We start from the raw sequence: 17,304 nt of genomic DNA, 5'->3' as shown, positions 1-17,304 counted from the left end.
TCCTTCTGCTATTTTGAGAAGTCAAATGTTCTCCCCTGTGGAGTTTGCCCATCATTGTGTATGTGTGTGTGTGTCTGTGTTAACACATATGTCATCCTCCTACTACAACCCGGAGGGTCAATCATGTGATTGGTTCATATTTTCACCACCTTTACAACCGATGGAATTATCTGATGAAGGAAAAGTCCGCTTGTATCCTGTGTGTGTGTGTGTGTGTGTGTGTGTGTGTGTGTGTGTGCGTGCGTTCTGTTTTAAAATTTGTTGTATATAGGAGGTGGGACCAAATCACAAGTTTTCAGAGGTGGAACAAACAAGTAATGGTTTTGAAAGCCACAAGGAAGTCTCAAGTCTTGGCTATGAAGTCCCAACTCAAGTCCAACGAGCCAAAAGTGAGGCCAAGTCTTTCACTTTGTGTTTGGAGTCCTAAACAGGGGCAAGGCTAGGCTAACTTTAAAGCTGGCCACCCGTCGATGACCGATAATGTCTAACAGGTAAAACATGGATTGTTGTTGAGTTACATTTAGGGCAACCAAATACTGAATGCAAAGATTTCGTTACCACACTGACTGTTGAGGGCTCATTGAGTTTAAGTTTGCAAAAGTTAATTGCTAAATGCTACATCTTAGCTAATGTTAGCTTAATAGTATAATATGTAACAGTTGTCGGTTGCTGTTTGTAAACCCTAAGCATTCAAAGTTGGCCCCTCCTCCTCGGCTCAATGAGCGAGGAAGGGAGAGAGAGAGCAGCGATGGTGGAGGGAGCTATAGAGTGAATGAAGAGAGGGAGCGGCGTTAATGAGAACAAAGCAGTAAATCCGAGAAATAAAGAGGTATTTTCTGATAGTTTCATGGTGGTGCACTGTTATTGGATGCGGGGCACAAAGGCTGTTTGCTTATGCCCAGAAAAGGCCGAGAACACAGCAAAATATCAACAAACTAGAATTTGCGCCTCACGGTCGTATGCCTCCACCATCCAGTCAAGTGTCAGTTTACAACCATGTCTGTCCAAAATGTCATCACTTCATAATTTTATTCTTGTTAGACAACTGTGTGAAATGGTCATAGTTAGCATATGAATTCTTGAGTTATGGCCAAAAACATGTTTTGTGAGGTCACTGTGACCTTGACCTTTATCTACCAATATCTAATTAGTTCATCTTTGGGTCCAAAGTGGATGTTTGTGCCAGATTTGATGAAATTTCCTCCTCCAGGTTTCTGAGATATTGCGTTCACAAGAATGGACCAGACGGACAGACAACTCAAAAACATAATGCCTCTGGCCAGGCATTAAGAGGCATAAAGAGATAATCCAGGCAGAGGGCTGCAGGGTCTCTGTAGAAACAGGCACCATCACACACTTCTAGTTGGTCATAGTGATGATTGAGGGGGTATATTTTTCCATCAGTCTATACATTGTTTTTTAGGAAATTGTTGAAAAGTCATAACCGCGAAAAGAACATTAATGCTACATGCAAATTAGCATTTCTTTAGGAATGCCTCAAAAGTTGGAAGTTGTGGCTGCTGATGGGTTTATTCAGAGTATATCCATTGTCAGTAGAGTTGCAAGTCTTGCCTTGAGTCTGACTCAAAGCCAAGTCCTGTGACTTGAATCCACATCTCCGCGTGTATGTTTGTAAGTCACAAGTTGACACTGGCAAATCCTCAATCACATCCCAGTCCTACACTTTGGGTTTCAAATCTCAAACAGGTTATAATGCAGTCTTCACCGAAAGTAATTCCATTTCAAAATAACAATCCTCTGTTCGGGCTCAGTCTTGGAAACCTGAATATGTGAAAGTGAATTGGCTGGTGGTTGTCGCTCTAGTTGGAGCTTCTTGATTGGGTCCTGTATATCACCAATCATATTCTGATTATGCTGCAGTCAGTCAAGATTTGTCCGCTTTGGCTTTTGCAAGGGTGTCACAACTTTTTAGTCCATAAAGCTCAAGTTTTAAACTCGAGTCTAAATTAATCCGATCCATTACGAAAGTCTGACATAGGTCAAAAAGTATCAAGTATCAGATCAACAGCTCTGGAATGTTGTGCTACTAACCTTGTCCTCTATTAATCTGAATGTCAAAATACTGCTGATGCATTGAAATTATGAATCATTCAGACAGTTTTTAGAAGTTCAGCAAATTATGCCTTACATGCCAGATGTCTGTGAAGGTTTCGAGGAGTCTGTGAATGACAGGAGCCTCTCCAGGTAGTCTAAAGGCCTCCAGGTAGAGCCGCAGGGCCTCATCAATACGAAGCCCCTGGAAGGTGAATGTGCTGCAAGAAAAGATTCACATTATTAGAACAACCTAAAAAGTTTGAATTAACACTTTAAGCGTTATTTACTATTAAAGTTACTACAAGGAACTTTCATTCGGTGTTGATTTTAGTGGACAAAAGCGGTAGTTTTTCCGAGCACCAGAGTCCCTTTAGAAAACCTCTCATTTTACTGCAGCAGGGTCTGACAGTGTACCCTAACCAGTTCTGGTTCTGGTTCTGCAGTGCCTCCCTTCCTCTCCAGCGGGCCCAGCAATACGGCCTGGGCCTCCAGCAGCGAGGTGTCGGTGTTGGCTCCCAGCGGGGACCGGCGGAGCAGCGAGGCCAAGCTCTGCTCCTGACCAGAAAAGGAGCCGCTGCTGCTGCCGGACGCAGCCCTCTCCACCTCCCGCCGGAGCTCCGACTGCAGATCAAAGGCGGCAGCGGAGCCGGCTCTGCCCGCAGTGGGCTGGTCGCTGCCAGAGGCCCCGCTGGAGTCTGAGCTGAAGGAGTTTCTGGTGAACCTGCATCTGATTTTGTGTGGAATTGGACCCGGTGGCACAGATGATCAATAAGAACAACTACATAGAAATAGTCAATCTTCTCACCGATGGTGTTGTTTACTGATTTTTTTTTTTTATTGTTTCATAACCAATATATTATATATACCAATATTAAAAGTTCCTCACAGTAACTATAACATCAAGCCCACCAATGTTTCATGGGAACCAAAACCTCTAAACCCTTAAAGAAGATTATATAAAATCACATTATATGTTCAACAAATGCACAATATGCCTTCGAATTTCTCCCTACTTTACGAAGCTGTCCAGGAGCTCCATGTTCTTGCGATCGCTGATGTACTCGCCGATCATCTTTTTGTCCAGTCGGGGGTTTTCTCTGAGCCATTGGGCCACCTGGTTGTTGTCTAAGGGGTTACTGAGGAGGCCTTTCTCCTGCAGAAACTGGATTCCTTTCTTGGGCTTCTGGTTAAACTGCTCTGTGCCTGTGATCAGCAGCTGGAAACATGATAAAAAAAAAAGGTGAGTTTGAAGGGGGTAACAGTAACAGAGTTTATAATTGGTGGAGGATTTGTAATGTTACAAAAAAATCTAGATCAATCAATAACCACTGACCTTTTTCTTCGCTCTAATTTCTAGCAACTCTTGGGAATCGGGTAAACACGACGAGAAACGTTCAGGCTTTTTCAGGGCTCTCTTCTCAGCTGGATGAAAGAAATTCATTTTATATATCATATTGAATTTATATCAGCTCCCATCCCAACGCTAAGGAAGACTTTCAGTCCATGGGCCCAGACCCAAAATGTAACGTATCAGTACCATCTGGGTGGGTCATTTCTAGACATCCCTAGATTATGTTTTGATATGTTTTTTTCTTTGCTTTAAAGTGAAGGAAACACATTTGTGTATATGTTATATGACCATTTTATTGCTTATTTCATTCTTTTAAATACTCAATTCATGTATTGTTTGTTGCATGCCACCCATAATTGTTTGGGCTGAGATATATACTGTATACTTTAGTGCAGTATGTCTACTTCAGTCTTCAGCATGTTTCATGTAATACAGCATAAGTTAAAAGCTGAAACTAGAACGCATCACTGAACATGTTTGTGGGAACAAAACTATTGGTAACACTTTATATTAAGGTCATATCTATAGGTCCGACTCCTAGCACAGCAATAGTCTCTGTGAGAACATGGCTTATGTGTCTGTAACGTATGGTGACCGTACATGTAGATTACATGTGATGAATGTTAATGGAATAGCTGGCTCTGATGATATGAACTTAGCCTATGTGACTTTATAGCTGGCTACAGTTATAGTAGTTCTAATGTGCTGTGTGACCCAGGATTCTTCTTTCAAACACTGTTGCCATGGAGGCATAAAGCATTATGAATGCTGAACTTATAAAGCACTATGTATGAATACATATACACATATAATACTTTATAAACCTTGTTATAAGTTGTCATGAATGATTATAAACATGTATAACAAGTTTTATAAAGTGTTATACATACGTTATAATGTCTTACGAATGTGCTTATAATGCATTATAGACATGACCGTAATATAACGTGTTACAAAAATATCTTCAAATAGTATTATATCAAAATACTGATTTGAGGGAAAACACATTTTTCACTATCCAATAATAAATGTAAATACTTTGACATCATTTTTTTTTCATTTATATATACAGATTCAAACGCTTTTATTACAATGAACAACCTTTATAAATGTTTTAGTTGCCTTATGTTCAAAATTATATCATTGTTAATATGATATTTGTGTGCTTTTTGGAAATTATGCAAAGACGCCCAGAGGGGAAATAACAAAATGTCCAATAAATATGAAAAGCTGCTCCTGTGGAAAGGCTATCATATATTCATTTACTCATACTGACCCTCTAAACAGTTTAGTGCAGGTAAGGTTTTGGCCACTCAGATGGTACCGATATCTAGTCTGGCACATGGGCACATCATTTAAAGTAAAACTGTGTATGAGGTCAAAGTCTCACCGGTGTCATTGTCCCCTTGATCCTGTCTACCCAGTCTCATCTTCTCTGCCATCAGATGTCCACTGGTTGGTGGACACACTGGTTCATTCTCATTTTGTGGAAGACTCACACCGTTGGTACTGCCCAGTCTATTAAGATCTGAAGACAAAAAGGAAAATATGTTCCGTTGTAAAAAACTATCGAGGCCAACACTGGCATTTTTGCACTGAAGCTACTGATATCTGACATTTGTGTTGTTATTTATTATCTTTAGCATCTTATCTTAGCATCGTTTTTAAAGATTCTAACAGTCATTAAGTCATAGCTTGATGTGCGTATACCAGTTGTCGCGTCTGTTCCGTTGTTGGCTGAATCTTCTCCCTCTGCCAGCAGTGTTTCTGACTGGTCTTGTTGAGCAGTGCTGTTGAGCACCTTGGCCTGGCAGTGGGCCTCAGTGCTGTCAATCACTGTGAGCAGAGCTTCCAGTGACAGGAGGTGGGTGGTGTAGAGCTGCCCTGACACTGGGAATGCATTCTGTAGCGACGGGAGAAAAAAAACTAAACATTCAAACTCATTTGACATAAAACAATCATGAGAGGCATAAAACAAAAACTAGGCTAAACTCAGTTTATAAAGCCAGACTAGGTAAATAATATAAGTAAAAAAATAAGCTATTCGACCTGACCTTTTATTTGACATCCAACAAGGACTCTGTCTCATGTACAACAAATAAGCCATGATGTTTACTATGCTTTAAGTGATCCCATAGGGATGCTACCTTGGACAGCAGCTTGGTGAGGTCCTCAAACAGATTGGAGAAGTAGAAGTCACAGTCGTAGTTGATGTACAGCTCAGTGACGAAGCTGGGAATCCTCCACAGCTGGACCAGCGCCTCCAGAGCCATCTCCTTCATCTCGTAGGGCATCTTAATGTTCTCTGACGTGATGATGTCCATCAGCTTTTTTAGGTACATCTGCAGCCAATCCAGCACACATGGTGATGATTATTACAGTAGGTCCTCAGGATCAGTTTTACCATATAATTTGGATTGCATTAGTCACTTTAGATGGCAGAGCATATAGATCATTTGATGAATAAAAAAAAACAGTTACCTCAAGTTGAAACTTAAGATGTACTCTCATGCTTTCAAAAAGCAGGAAGCAAGCTCGTATGGACGCAGCGTATAGATTCATACGGTCCACACTCAGCAGCTACAACACAGACACAACGATTCAGAAAAGACACATCAAATATCATTATAGAAAACCAGTCAAGCTTTCTCCCAATACTATTTCTGATTTTGTTCTTGATGCCAGTTACAGGGTCTGATATTCACTTTTTTTCACTTCCTGCCACTGTGGCTTTTTATGTCTGCCACTCAGAAATTGTATCTGCCACTTTTGACATCTCTGCGCTAAATGAAGGAATAACATTTTAGATCTGATGTCATTCAATGTTCGATATATTTTACACAAAAACATTATATGCATGGTAAATTACAGTGTTTGAATTACACCGGGGCTTCTGTACTGTACTTTGCTACTGTCTCTATAGTGGTTATTACACACAATTCAAATGATTATGATTATTTAAGTATTTGCTTTGATTTAAAAAAAACAAAAAACCTTGGCAAGCTGCTTAGAGCTAGTGTTAGGATGTTAAACAGGTCATAAATCCCTCTCTATTATCTATTTTATATTACTGTGAAAACATCTCCTTCAAATAACTTGATTTATTCAAGATTCTTGCCAGAAAACTATATTTTACGAGATTACATTTGAACACATCGTGATGACGTTAGAGTTTACCTTCACCCAATAGTCATTTTGCTGAGCAGACCGCGAACGCCTCATAATAATAACTCAATGGCACCTCCGTTAAAGTTAGTAGCTCCGTTATTTAAAAGGGACTGTTTGTAACTTCTTACACGTATAAATCACCTGGGTCGGTGTCCCGCATGTGCGCGCTCACGTGTGGCTACGCTGTTCAGACAAGACTCCAACACAAATTACACGGAAGCACCAAAACCTCAAAGTTATATCTAGTGAAGCCCGTCTGTTAAACAGTGTTGGCTGCGGTCGGAGGACGCGGGAGAGACTGTAGCGTTGGCCTTCAGGGCCGGAGTCTCTGCTGTACTCTGCTCCGCTGCTTGCTTGCCTTCACTCACACACCACGCGCGTTCTCGCCCCACTCTCACGTGCATGTGCGCACACTACACACTGCAGAAGAGTTAATTTAGCTCTGAGAATATCTAGTAAATGTACAGTGGACGTTTGTGCACCAGTGACGGGGCTCCGCAACGAGAAGCGTTATCGTCTCTGACCGGGTGCCGGTGTCTTCCTCCGGCACCTGGTCGCGAGGCTGAAGCAGGAAAAGCCAACACTAGGATCAGCATTGATTCATGGAGAGACCTCCGTCTGGTCAGCTAACATTACTGCCAAGCAGGTGAAATATAGAGTGATATTGTGGTTTTAGCTGACGTGTGTCGCCTCACTTTTTTGAGCGATTCTCGTTCATGTCTATTTAGACCGAGCAAGCGCGAGCCCGACGCTGACTTTCATTGACTTAATGGTCACAGGTGTTGCTGTTAACAAGCAATTCTGAATCTTACAAACAGTCCCTTTAACCAAGCAGGACTGTGCTGCCCACCGGCTGCTAACAGCTAACGTTACTAACTCTCCTCCTGATTGGCTGATTTCAACAAGGATTTGTTGTTCACAGTGTCGCATTATCAGGGAAAAAATTGGGTGCGCCCCCTCAGGTTTAGTAGTACCATGCTTTTGAGCGCTTTTTTTTTTTCTCTCTGCCATTGCTCCGGTCCCAAAGAAACTTGAAAGATGATACAGCGTGCGTATGCGTCATTGTGCATGCGTAACTGTGGGAAAGCATCAATACAGAGGAATCGATAGTCACGAAGGCATGAGATGCCAAGGAATCAGACAACTAGGAACCCGTTCTTAACGGGAACCGGTTCTCTATTCCCATCCCCAGCGTTTTCCCTGAATCAGATAAAATGATTCAAAAAGTTTTCGTAAAAAAATAAAACAGTCGTCTTCATAGCAACTGTCACTACTGCGTAAAAAATATCCAAGCAGTATCAATGTGACAACAAACAACACAGGTACATAGCGTACATACAACAACTAGGAGCATTCGTTTCTACGTTCTACTTCACCTGGAAGAGATGTCTGCAGAGCTCATCTTTGACCAGTCCCAGTAAAGACTGGTAGTTTGTAATGTGTGCCGCCTCAAGTGCTACAGTCAGCAGCTGAAGGCCCATGTGCATCATGGCGTCAGTGTTGTGGCGGTCGTGGGGGTTGGTCAGTGAGATCAGGAAGCGAAAAAGCTCACGTAGACATGGCAGGCCATAAGGGATGATGGACGCTCCTACAGGGGAGACGAGAGGAGGACGGAGGTTAAGAAAGGACTTCAGACCTGTAAAGACAGGAATTTTTATCTGACAAGTAAAGAAAATGTTCTCAGTGTGTAAAGAAAACAGCATTAATGTGCAATGTGGAGCTCTCAAAGTCGACATGTATGCACTGATTCTTGAGCTGCATGGTTATCTGAAGCAACTGTTTGTTGGTAAACTGTCCATGAAGAGTAACGAGACACTTTTCATGCAGGGAACAGTGGCATGAAGCAATACAAAAAAAAAACAGAAGTGACGTGAAAAAGTAGAGAGAAATCAGAGGTTTAAGTATCCTTACCGTCTCTTTGTGTGGACTGTGTGAAACGCACTCCTCGGGGGTTGACATAGTCCATGTCGTGGATAGAGGTGCTGTCTGACTGCTCTGTAACAGAGTCTTTGTCCTCTAGAACCTCAGGGATGGACTCCACTGAGGCCGACTGAGCTCGTTCAACCTGGCTGCCCTCATACTAGACGCAAATGGAAACAGAACACAAATCATCATGAAAGTTAAAGCTAGGGGTGGGACGGGGGGGGGGGGGAAATCGATTCACCTATGCATCGCGATTTTTTTACGATTTTGAAATAATTTTTTTCAATGCCAGAATCAAAATATTTGCTTCATTTGAGTCTATACGGAGGTAAAATGAAGTTACCGCTTTTATTGTTGTAGTCTGAGTAAATGTGACGTCATATCCGTTCCGTATCCGTCAACCAAAACAAACCGCAGGGAGCCAAAACGAGAAAGCAGAAAACGGCGGAGGGTCTGCGTGGATACGACCTGCACCCTCACATATTAAATTCAGCGTGGTAAACACTACACATCCAGTAAAGGATGGAAACACTTTGGGTTTCACACATTGTCAGGAAAAACAGAGATAACACATCACGGCTAAAGCTGCATGCTAACTCTGTCACGGACAGGAAACGTTATCGTATCGCGGTAACGTGCGGTCGAGCCGGCCGTCGCTCTCATCGCCGTGGTCAAATGGGCCAACGCTACAACTGTAGAGCACCCATATACTGACATTTATGTTAAATGCATTCAAACGGCCCCGATGGAGCCGACCATGGATGTATAAAGAGAACGGAGCTGACGGGAGAGCTAGAGACCACCTTGGAGAAGTTAGAGGAAGTATATACGTTCGGTTTTCAAAATAAGGTGTTAACAAAGGGAACTTTATATACTGTACGAAATACATATATGGAAATAAGATTAATTGGATTATATTCACCAGAAGTATAAAACATTAAATGTCCCTTATAAATTAAAAAGAAAATACCACTTATTTGTGAGGGAAATGTCTTTATTCCTATAAAATAAATTTAATAAATAATGCCTGACAATGACTTCAGGACATCTCTGACTACATACAGTAAATGCTGAAAATCAAACATTTTTACCGTATTAATTTAGATATTTTTCAAAATAAAAGTCCCTAGAAAAGCATGATTTAACATTTTCCCATGGTCTAGTGTTAAAAAAGTTAACAAAAATCGCAATACTTAAAAATCCCAACACATATCGAATCGACACCCAAGTATTGTGATAGTAGGTGAATCGTCCCAGCCCTAGTTAAAGCACATACCAGCTCCAAAAAAACGATGGAGGATCTCATTAGAGTAGCTTAAGTTCACACACAGAGTCACCATTAAAAGACAATAACTCTACAAAACGTCCTATTGATATTCCAAACCGCCCTACCTGTGCATCCGGAGAGCCGGGCTCAGTCCCAGGAAGCGTGGCAGTAGTGCTAGGGCTGGTTGAAGATGAGTTACATTGTTCCAGGTCAGAAAGGTCTTCCCTGGAGGTGGCTTTGGAACATGTGTCCAGGCCACTGTCTGTGGTTGTAGGGCTGGAAACAGACGAAGCAGCGCTGTCTGAAGCTGGTAGGCTAGACAAGCCTTGCTCAATGAACGGGACGCCACCTTACGGGAAGAGATGCAGTCATTCGATGGTGTGATGGTGTGTTTTTACTATTCTTCGCTTCATCTATCATGCAAAAATCAGCAGAAATATGTTGAGTAAGGTCAATCACAGATTCCTTATGCATTAGAAGATAACGGGGTGAACGTTAAACAATTATCCATTTTACCCTACCAGGATCGGTTGAGGATGGGTCATTGATGATTGGTGAGTGTATTATCACAGCAGTGTGTCTCTTACCTGAAAGGTTGTTGTTGCTGAGGGTGCTGGACTGGCTTGAGTCCATCTGACCGGAGGGACTTCGGACCATGTGGCGAGGCGGCCTCGGAGAGCGTTTCTGCTTCTTCCATTTGGACGACTCGCTCATCCCACCGGCGCGCATCTTCAACTAGAGGAAACAGAGTGGATCACTGAGTAAAGGCTTCTCCAAAACACACTGTCCTGCTGGACCATCATTACAGATTAAGGCCATGATCCGATAGGATGCTTTATTTCCCTTAATTTTTTCTCTCAGAAAATATGAGACGTAGCTGGTGTGAGCATTGCCGGGTAACAGACTGCCTGCAGCTTAAAGGGTGCAATCGCACTAAATGCTATGTTGTACAACAATTTTTTAGCTATACTTGTTCAGCATGAAGGGGATGAGGAGCTTATTCTGAGAGGGGAACTGCTCCACCGATACTGTCAAAGTGTGTTTCCAGGTGTTGGGGAATACAACTGCATATGTGGAAGAAAGTTGTATGAAGCCTTTAGTGGCTCCAGAGGGAGATGTGTGAAGTGGGTATAAAGACAACAAGGAGGGTTTTGACGAAGGACGAAGAATGCATGGAATAAAAAAAGAGGATATCTCCAATTCAGCTGCATCAATTATTATACTTTTTTTAACTGTCCATCCTGAGTTTGAACATGCTATAGGAGTGCAATGCCAAATAGGTGGAGTAGTGTTTGAAATGAAGGTCCGTCTTAAAATAAACAGCTGCATATGCTCCCTCCAACAGCGTCACTATAGTTCATTATTCTCATATAAAGAAAACTAATTTAAATATCTGAAGCAAACATGCACTCGTCATAATCATCTTGTATAATATAACTGGGACAAAAAGGGTAGATGAACATAAAGACAACGAGATAAAGAGATAACCGTGGTTCTCTGGGAAATGACTGGTGTATCTCACTGAGCTATCCCACCTATTTGACCATGGCCTAAAACGTTCACAGCGTCAGCTGTGGATTGACCAGCAGGTCATTTCATCAGAAGATGCCACAGAAAAAAAACAGCACTGTATGTACATGCATACATATACTGTCCATGAGAAGAGCCACTTCCTCTGCTTTGGTGCGGTGTGCTGTTATTTTTAAAGCTTCAGTAGGCAGAAAGTTTTGGCATCATTGTGCAAAAATTCCATAATAACCTTTCAGCACATTGTAATTTAAGCGTTCTGAGAGAAAACTAGACTTCTGCACCTCCTTATGGCTCTGTTTTCAGGCTTTAAAAACAAAAATTGGCCAATCACAGGTCATTACAGAGAGAGCGTTCCTATTGGCTGTGCTCCGGCTGGTGGGCGGGGCTTGGTATTTCTTCAACTTGATCTCAACATGGCTGCCGGTTCACAAACTTTCTCATTTTACAGCTAAACAATACACTACAAGATGTTTCTGTAAACATCTGAGGAGAGAAATAGGCATTACAGTAACAGAATATTGATTCATATTTGATCAGCGCTGCCTAGTTTGACCGTTTGGTCGGAGTTTGCGAGTGATTGACAGCTGCTCAGAGACGGCAAGGCTCCAGCTCGGCTCTGATTGCTTGTTTTCCTCCGGTCTGTGAAATCTTGCAGATGCCGTTAGGAGCACCGGAGAACAGCGGAGGACACGGAGGAACATGTTTTTTTCAGATTAGGATCAGGATATAGTGACCGTTTTATAAAAATATATATATATTTATCATATTTGCTCCAACTCTACCCACTGCAGCTTTAAAAGTGAAGTCTGTAAAGGCACCGTTTCACTGAGTGTTTGTGTTTATTCGTTCAAAACCATTCACGGGTTCACACACTATTCTAAAACATGCTCTATCCTGGAGCAGCAGAGAAGGTATATGAGCAGCATGATATACAGCAGCAGCAGCAGCTAGACATACGCATGAGGGTGTAAAAACTCAAATTCAATAATGATAGAAATGTAATGTGAGCATTCACAAGCACAGACATGTCATAGTGAACTATGTTTATCACTTGATAAAGCCTGTCCAGAATCATCTACATCAGGTGGTTTGTTCTTCAATAACAGATGATAATCTTCCTCCTTCTAGCCCAGTTTAGAGGAGTGGGAGGGTAACTGGGGGTCTGTGCCATGGAGCGCTGGCTGTACTGTCTTCCAGTTAGTACTCCATCTGCTGACACTGCTTTTAAATCTTGTCTTAAGACACATTTTTTACTAGTCTTGCTCTTTACATATCGTAATCTAGCTCTGTTGCACATTCACCTCATTTTGAAGTTTATCTTTTAATTTGTGTGCTGTATTTCTTGAGTCTTTCTTTTTTATATTTGTGTTATTTAATGCTGTCCATGGAAAGCACTTTGTGCTCCCAGCTTGAAAAGTGCTATACAAATAAAGTTATTATTAGTATTATTACAAAAAGGAAAAGGGGAAAGGTAACAGGGAGAGATTCTCCAGCCTAAATACTGAAAGTCATCTTTCCTTACCTGCACTCGTTTGTTTTTCCACAAGATATTGTAAGCCTCAGAAGAGAAGGGGGAGCGGGCAGGTGCCCGTGATTAGTGATGGGGAAACATGTCAGCAGTGACCAACACAAAACACACTGGAACATACATGCATGGTGGGAGGGGCACAGGGTTAGGAAGACACAGACACAGCCAGCCACTATAGGCTCTAACCACTAGAGAATGAGCAGCCAGCTGATGAGCAGGCAGTGGAGTGGACGGTACAGACAGACCATGCAAAAAGCAAAAAACACTGCTGGAAGGACTGCTTCCAGCTCAATATTCAGGTCTCACAAAAATACTACACGTATAACAGCAAGACGACATCCATTCAAACAACACGGTCAAACGGGGGGAAAGTTTCGGTTGTATTTCTACAGCATGTTTTCATTGCCGCTCTTTATCGGAGTTGAGGAGGAAACCAGCTAGCAAGCCCTCATCCGTGATGTAAAACCAAAACGTACTGTACATGCTGTGTGAAAACAGATAAATCGTTAAACTCTGTGTGGCTGTTTTGAGTGTGGAATGGGCTCATTGTTGGCAGTTCTCAGCAGCCATAAAGCAAACAGGAGGCAGAAATGAGACACTTCTGGATGGCACATCAGAGGAAGACGATGCCAGACTTGAAAAATTAGAGAGATTTATGCTTTATCAGAATTGTTTTCGACTAATACGTTTAGGTTTTATAAGACAGAAGGCTTCCAGGGTGAGAACTCACTGATTGGTATGACTGAATGTGCGTCCACCTCTGATAAAGAGCGCCATACAGCCGCTTGCCTAACTGTCATTTCTCATACAGACTCAAAGTGACGGGTTCTCTCTTGTCTCTCGCCAGCCTGAATGAAGTGTGTAGTGTAGTGCTGTGCACATGGTTTACATACGGGTTAGGGTTGTCTTGATTCTCCAAATCCACGATTTGATTTGACTTTTCGATTTTAATGCCACGTTTCAATTCGATTTTCGATTTAAACATGCCACTGTTAGACTACGGAGTCCTGATTCGTAAAGATCATTTACATTTTCAAATTGTTCATTAAAAGGAGAACTGAACTTCCATTTTTATTTAGAAAATGTTTCAAAAATCTGACTACAAAAAGTCGCATCGTTTCAATATCAGTATCAGTACATGCTTTAATGTTTAAAAAAAACTTTATTTTCCTCATACTGTCTGCTTGGATATACCTGTATTTACCCTCTGTCTGAAACACTCCGTTTTAGTGCATTTCAATGGAATTGCAACAGAATTGAATTGCTAGGCAACAGCTTGGGTCCATGTTTACTTCCTGTCAGCTGATGTCATTCACATACACTGCAACCAGGAAATAAACTGGGGCCCATTTAGAATGTTTACGTTTAAAACAGTGAAATGGTCTAAATATTGTAGATTTGTGACATCACAAATGTACAGAAATCCTGACGGCTAGTTTCAAAAGCTCAGTTTCTGAATACGGGCTGTGTGTATTTCTCTGTGGATTAAGCGTTTCGATCATTTCACATTATTTATATAGAACTTAAACCTGCTTTATAATATAAAAGCCATGAAAATGTAAAATTTTACAATATGGGACCTTTAAACCAAGTAAGAGTAGAAGAGCTATGATGAGTAAGGAAACTAACTAACTAAAGTCTGCTAGCCGCTAGGCTAATTCATGCAGTGTAAAATGCAATGCAATAGGCATGCAGGAAGTGCCCCGAGTATCATAGCAACAGGGCCAGCCCACATTTCCCATCATGCCTGCCAAGTCCCGAGTGCTGGACTGAGTAGTTTCAGTTTGCTGTTGCTGTTTGTTAGTGTTTGTAATGGATTGAGTCTGTTCAGAACATGATGGTTTTAACCATGAATGAAGTGGCCGTTACATTTAATTAATTAATTAATGCTATCTGTTAAACGGTTAAAAGAAATATAAAAAAAATACTTTAAGGAGAATAATTGGTTCACCTTAACAGCCCACCTTAAGAGAGTTTGAGCCGATGTTGCAGGATACAGGAAGTTGGCTTGGAGGAGGTGTAGCATTTATTCACCGACACATAAACTGTACACACACTGCGCTGCTACGTTCACAGCTATAACGCCACCAACAAACCCCACACTCACCACCGCCGCCACACACACACACACACACACCGTCTGTCGGACACTCGCCAACGTTACGCCAGGCTGACACACAGCTGACAGCCTCGCAGCTAAACTAAATAATGCAGGGGAGAGAGCATCGTGGCTGCTACGGTAACTCTCACGGTCAGGTGAACTGTTTTGCTCATACGCTGCAGCTGGAGATAAATGATAGATTTAACCTGTTTGTGCATCGGCTTATCGTTGCAGCTGTGGCGGCCTGTTAGGCACTAAAAATAGCACCGCTGCATGCGACGCACTAATCTTGCTGGTTAACGGTTAATAATCGGTTAATGAGGGGCGGTTATTGGTTAAAATAAATTCCCAAATTAGCATCCCTAAATGGCAGTATTTGATATTTGATATTTTCACTGCTCAAACTACAGATCTAATCCTCTTTGTTCTTATTGACATTAGGTAGAGGAACTAGAAGGTGTAACGGTGGAATAACACAAACTGCTTTATCTCAAAAGGAATTAATTCAGTAATGATTTTGAATGCTAAATAAAAACTACTTTTAAAACCCATAAAACAAGTTTAATAGCAGCCCAACACACCCCCCATGCACTCCCACCAAGAAGCCATGTTAACCCTGCCTATGTCCGTGCACTATGCCGGTGGGCGAGTCGGGTATACCCTCTCTAGGCCATTCTGACTCGTGTTTCTACGCTGTTCTGCACAAATAAGATCCTGAGTGTCCAGGATACAGGATGGGGTCTGTGGGGAGGAAAACAGGCAGACACAGAGAGATGGACAACTCAAACCCAAAACTAAAAGTTCCCAAAAAAACAAAACTGAAGTGGAAAGGACAGAAATGAGATAATAAGAGTGATCTGCTTTGTTAGGAACAGGTGACAGGAGCAGGACAACCATGAGTAAGCTGAAAAAGCTTTATCCAGATTGTTTAATTATCATTTTACCTAAGATGTTGTAAAAAGAAGAGTACCGCATATTAGAAAATGCATGAATAATGTGGCTGATCTTGGTATTTCGGACAGTTAAGTGATGCTATTACATCAACAACTGGGTTTCACAGCCACAGGTAAGAGTGTTCAGACAGAAACCTTAAAAACAGCACGATGACAATGAGAAAAATTAAGACGATAAAAATTGGGTGCACAATAACAGCGAGCAGGTCAAATACGCATTCAACATTTCAGTCCTTTTACCTTCTTCATGTTGGCACCCACAAAACTCTTGGCCTCCTCTTTGAACTGTGGTAGTCTGGAAGAAAAAAAAGACCCACAGAATTTAGTTAAGACAGTCTATGCGAAAAAAAACAAACTTCTGACATAGATCGCCTGTCCAGGCATCATCCTTATCCACCTTATTCTCGGGGGCATTACTGTAGAAATGATGAGGTAGAGGAGGTAGCAATAAACTAGTTAGTCCCGTAGGCTAACCATAGTGGCTAACAGCCAACGACGCTTCTTTTGAAAAGTAATTTGCCTTCAATTTAACAAATCCTGTTTTATTTTTTTGAACAGATATTTAACTAACGTTAAATTTGCATTTTCTAAAAATGTCCTTGCGGAGCTCTGGTACTTGTTGCGCTGTTCGCGGCTGTACTAACAACCAGACAAAGCTCAATTTGTGGCTTCAAAAACAGTGTGTTGAACATGCACCCAAAACAAACAGGGATTGTTCTTGTGACCGACGGTACAGATTCCATCGCTGACCTACAGACGAGGAATCCAGAAGAATGTGGCTGAGAAACCACCCAAAACGTACGTGTATGTGTGCTTATCTTGTTTACGTCCATAATGATCATTTTGGGGGGGTGTCTTTAGAGAGGGATGCCTGAAGGGACGGACTGTCAGTGTTCATGACTTGGAGACTTTCTCTCTAGATTTAGGGACTTTTGGAGCTAGTGCTGCGAGCTACTTTCATTGGAGAAGAGTTGGCTACACTGGGCTGAATTTTTAGGTTGGAGCATTTTTAAAATCTAGTATACTCTTGTTAGTTTCTCAACATTACCAACCCCAGCTTTAATCAACCTATTATTTCAATGATAAAACATTTGGTCCAAAAAAACGCCTTCAAATGTCCAAAACCCAAAGAGGTTCAATTTACTGTCATAACACTAAGAACACCATAAGATTTTATCAGAATTGTTGCAGACGATTAACTGATTAATTGAACAATCATTTCAGGTCAGTATATCTCAACCTTTTTTTTTTTTTTTTTTTTAAATCTGTCTATTAGATTAGCCTATTGTCTCCAAACTCAATAGAAGTGTAATACTAAATTGCCATACTAAACCCTTTCATTTTCTTAGCCCAAAACAGAAGAAACAATGAATAGAAAAAGGAATGTAGAAGGTTTTCCTAAGCTGAGAGGCTGCTTAAGAGGCAATA

General features: G+C 41.6%; 1 protein-coding gene across 8 annotated transcripts in view; it reads right to left on the bottom strand.

Annotated features, from left to right (window-relative positions):
* The window catches only part of gbf1 (golgi brefeldin A resistant guanine nucleotide exchange factor 1), a 107,269-nt gene that overhangs the window by 28,873 nt on the left and 61,092 nt on the right, over positions 1-17,304 (bottom strand). For 5 of the 8 annotated variants that reach the window (XR_005208671.1, XR_005208670.1, XM_037783351.1 and 2 more), the window contains 13 exons: positions 16,117-16,171; positions 15,584-15,664; positions 10,352-10,499; positions 9,890-10,113; positions 8,486-8,654; positions 7,951-8,162; positions 5,888-5,986; positions 5,554-5,748; positions 5,117-5,309; positions 4,797-4,934; positions 3,389-3,477; positions 3,069-3,271; positions 2,150-2,273 (listed from right to left, as the gene is read on the bottom strand). Coding sequence is in view for 6 of the 8 variants with exons in the window: in XM_037783351.1 (XP_037639279.1) it covers positions 2,150-2,273; positions 3,069-3,271; positions 3,389-3,477; positions 4,797-4,934; positions 5,117-5,309; positions 5,554-5,748; positions 5,888-5,986; positions 7,951-8,162; positions 8,486-8,654; positions 9,890-10,113; positions 10,352-10,499; positions 15,584-15,664; positions 16,117-16,171 (1,930 nt within the window). In the remaining 2 variants the exon portion in view is untranslated. Of the gene's footprint in view, positions 1-2,149; positions 2,274-3,068; positions 3,272-3,388; positions 3,478-4,796; positions 4,935-5,116; positions 5,310-5,553; positions 5,749-5,887; positions 5,987-7,950; positions 8,163-8,485; positions 8,655-9,889; positions 10,114-10,351; positions 10,500-12,816; positions 14,031-15,583; positions 15,665-16,116; positions 16,172-17,304 lie in introns of those variants that run through there. The other 3 variants (XM_037783353.1, XM_037783356.1, XM_037783355.1) reach the window with 2 other exon arrangements.

This window comes from Sebastes umbrosus, chromosome 10 (genome assembly GCF_015220745.1).
Source record: "Sebastes umbrosus isolate fSebUmb1 chromosome 10, fSebUmb1.pri, whole genome shotgun sequence".
In the NCBI taxonomy this organism is placed as follows: Eukaryota; Metazoa; Chordata; class Actinopteri; order Perciformes; family Sebastidae; genus Sebastes; species Sebastes umbrosus.
This window is presented reverse-complemented; position numbering and strand designations above follow the sequence as displayed.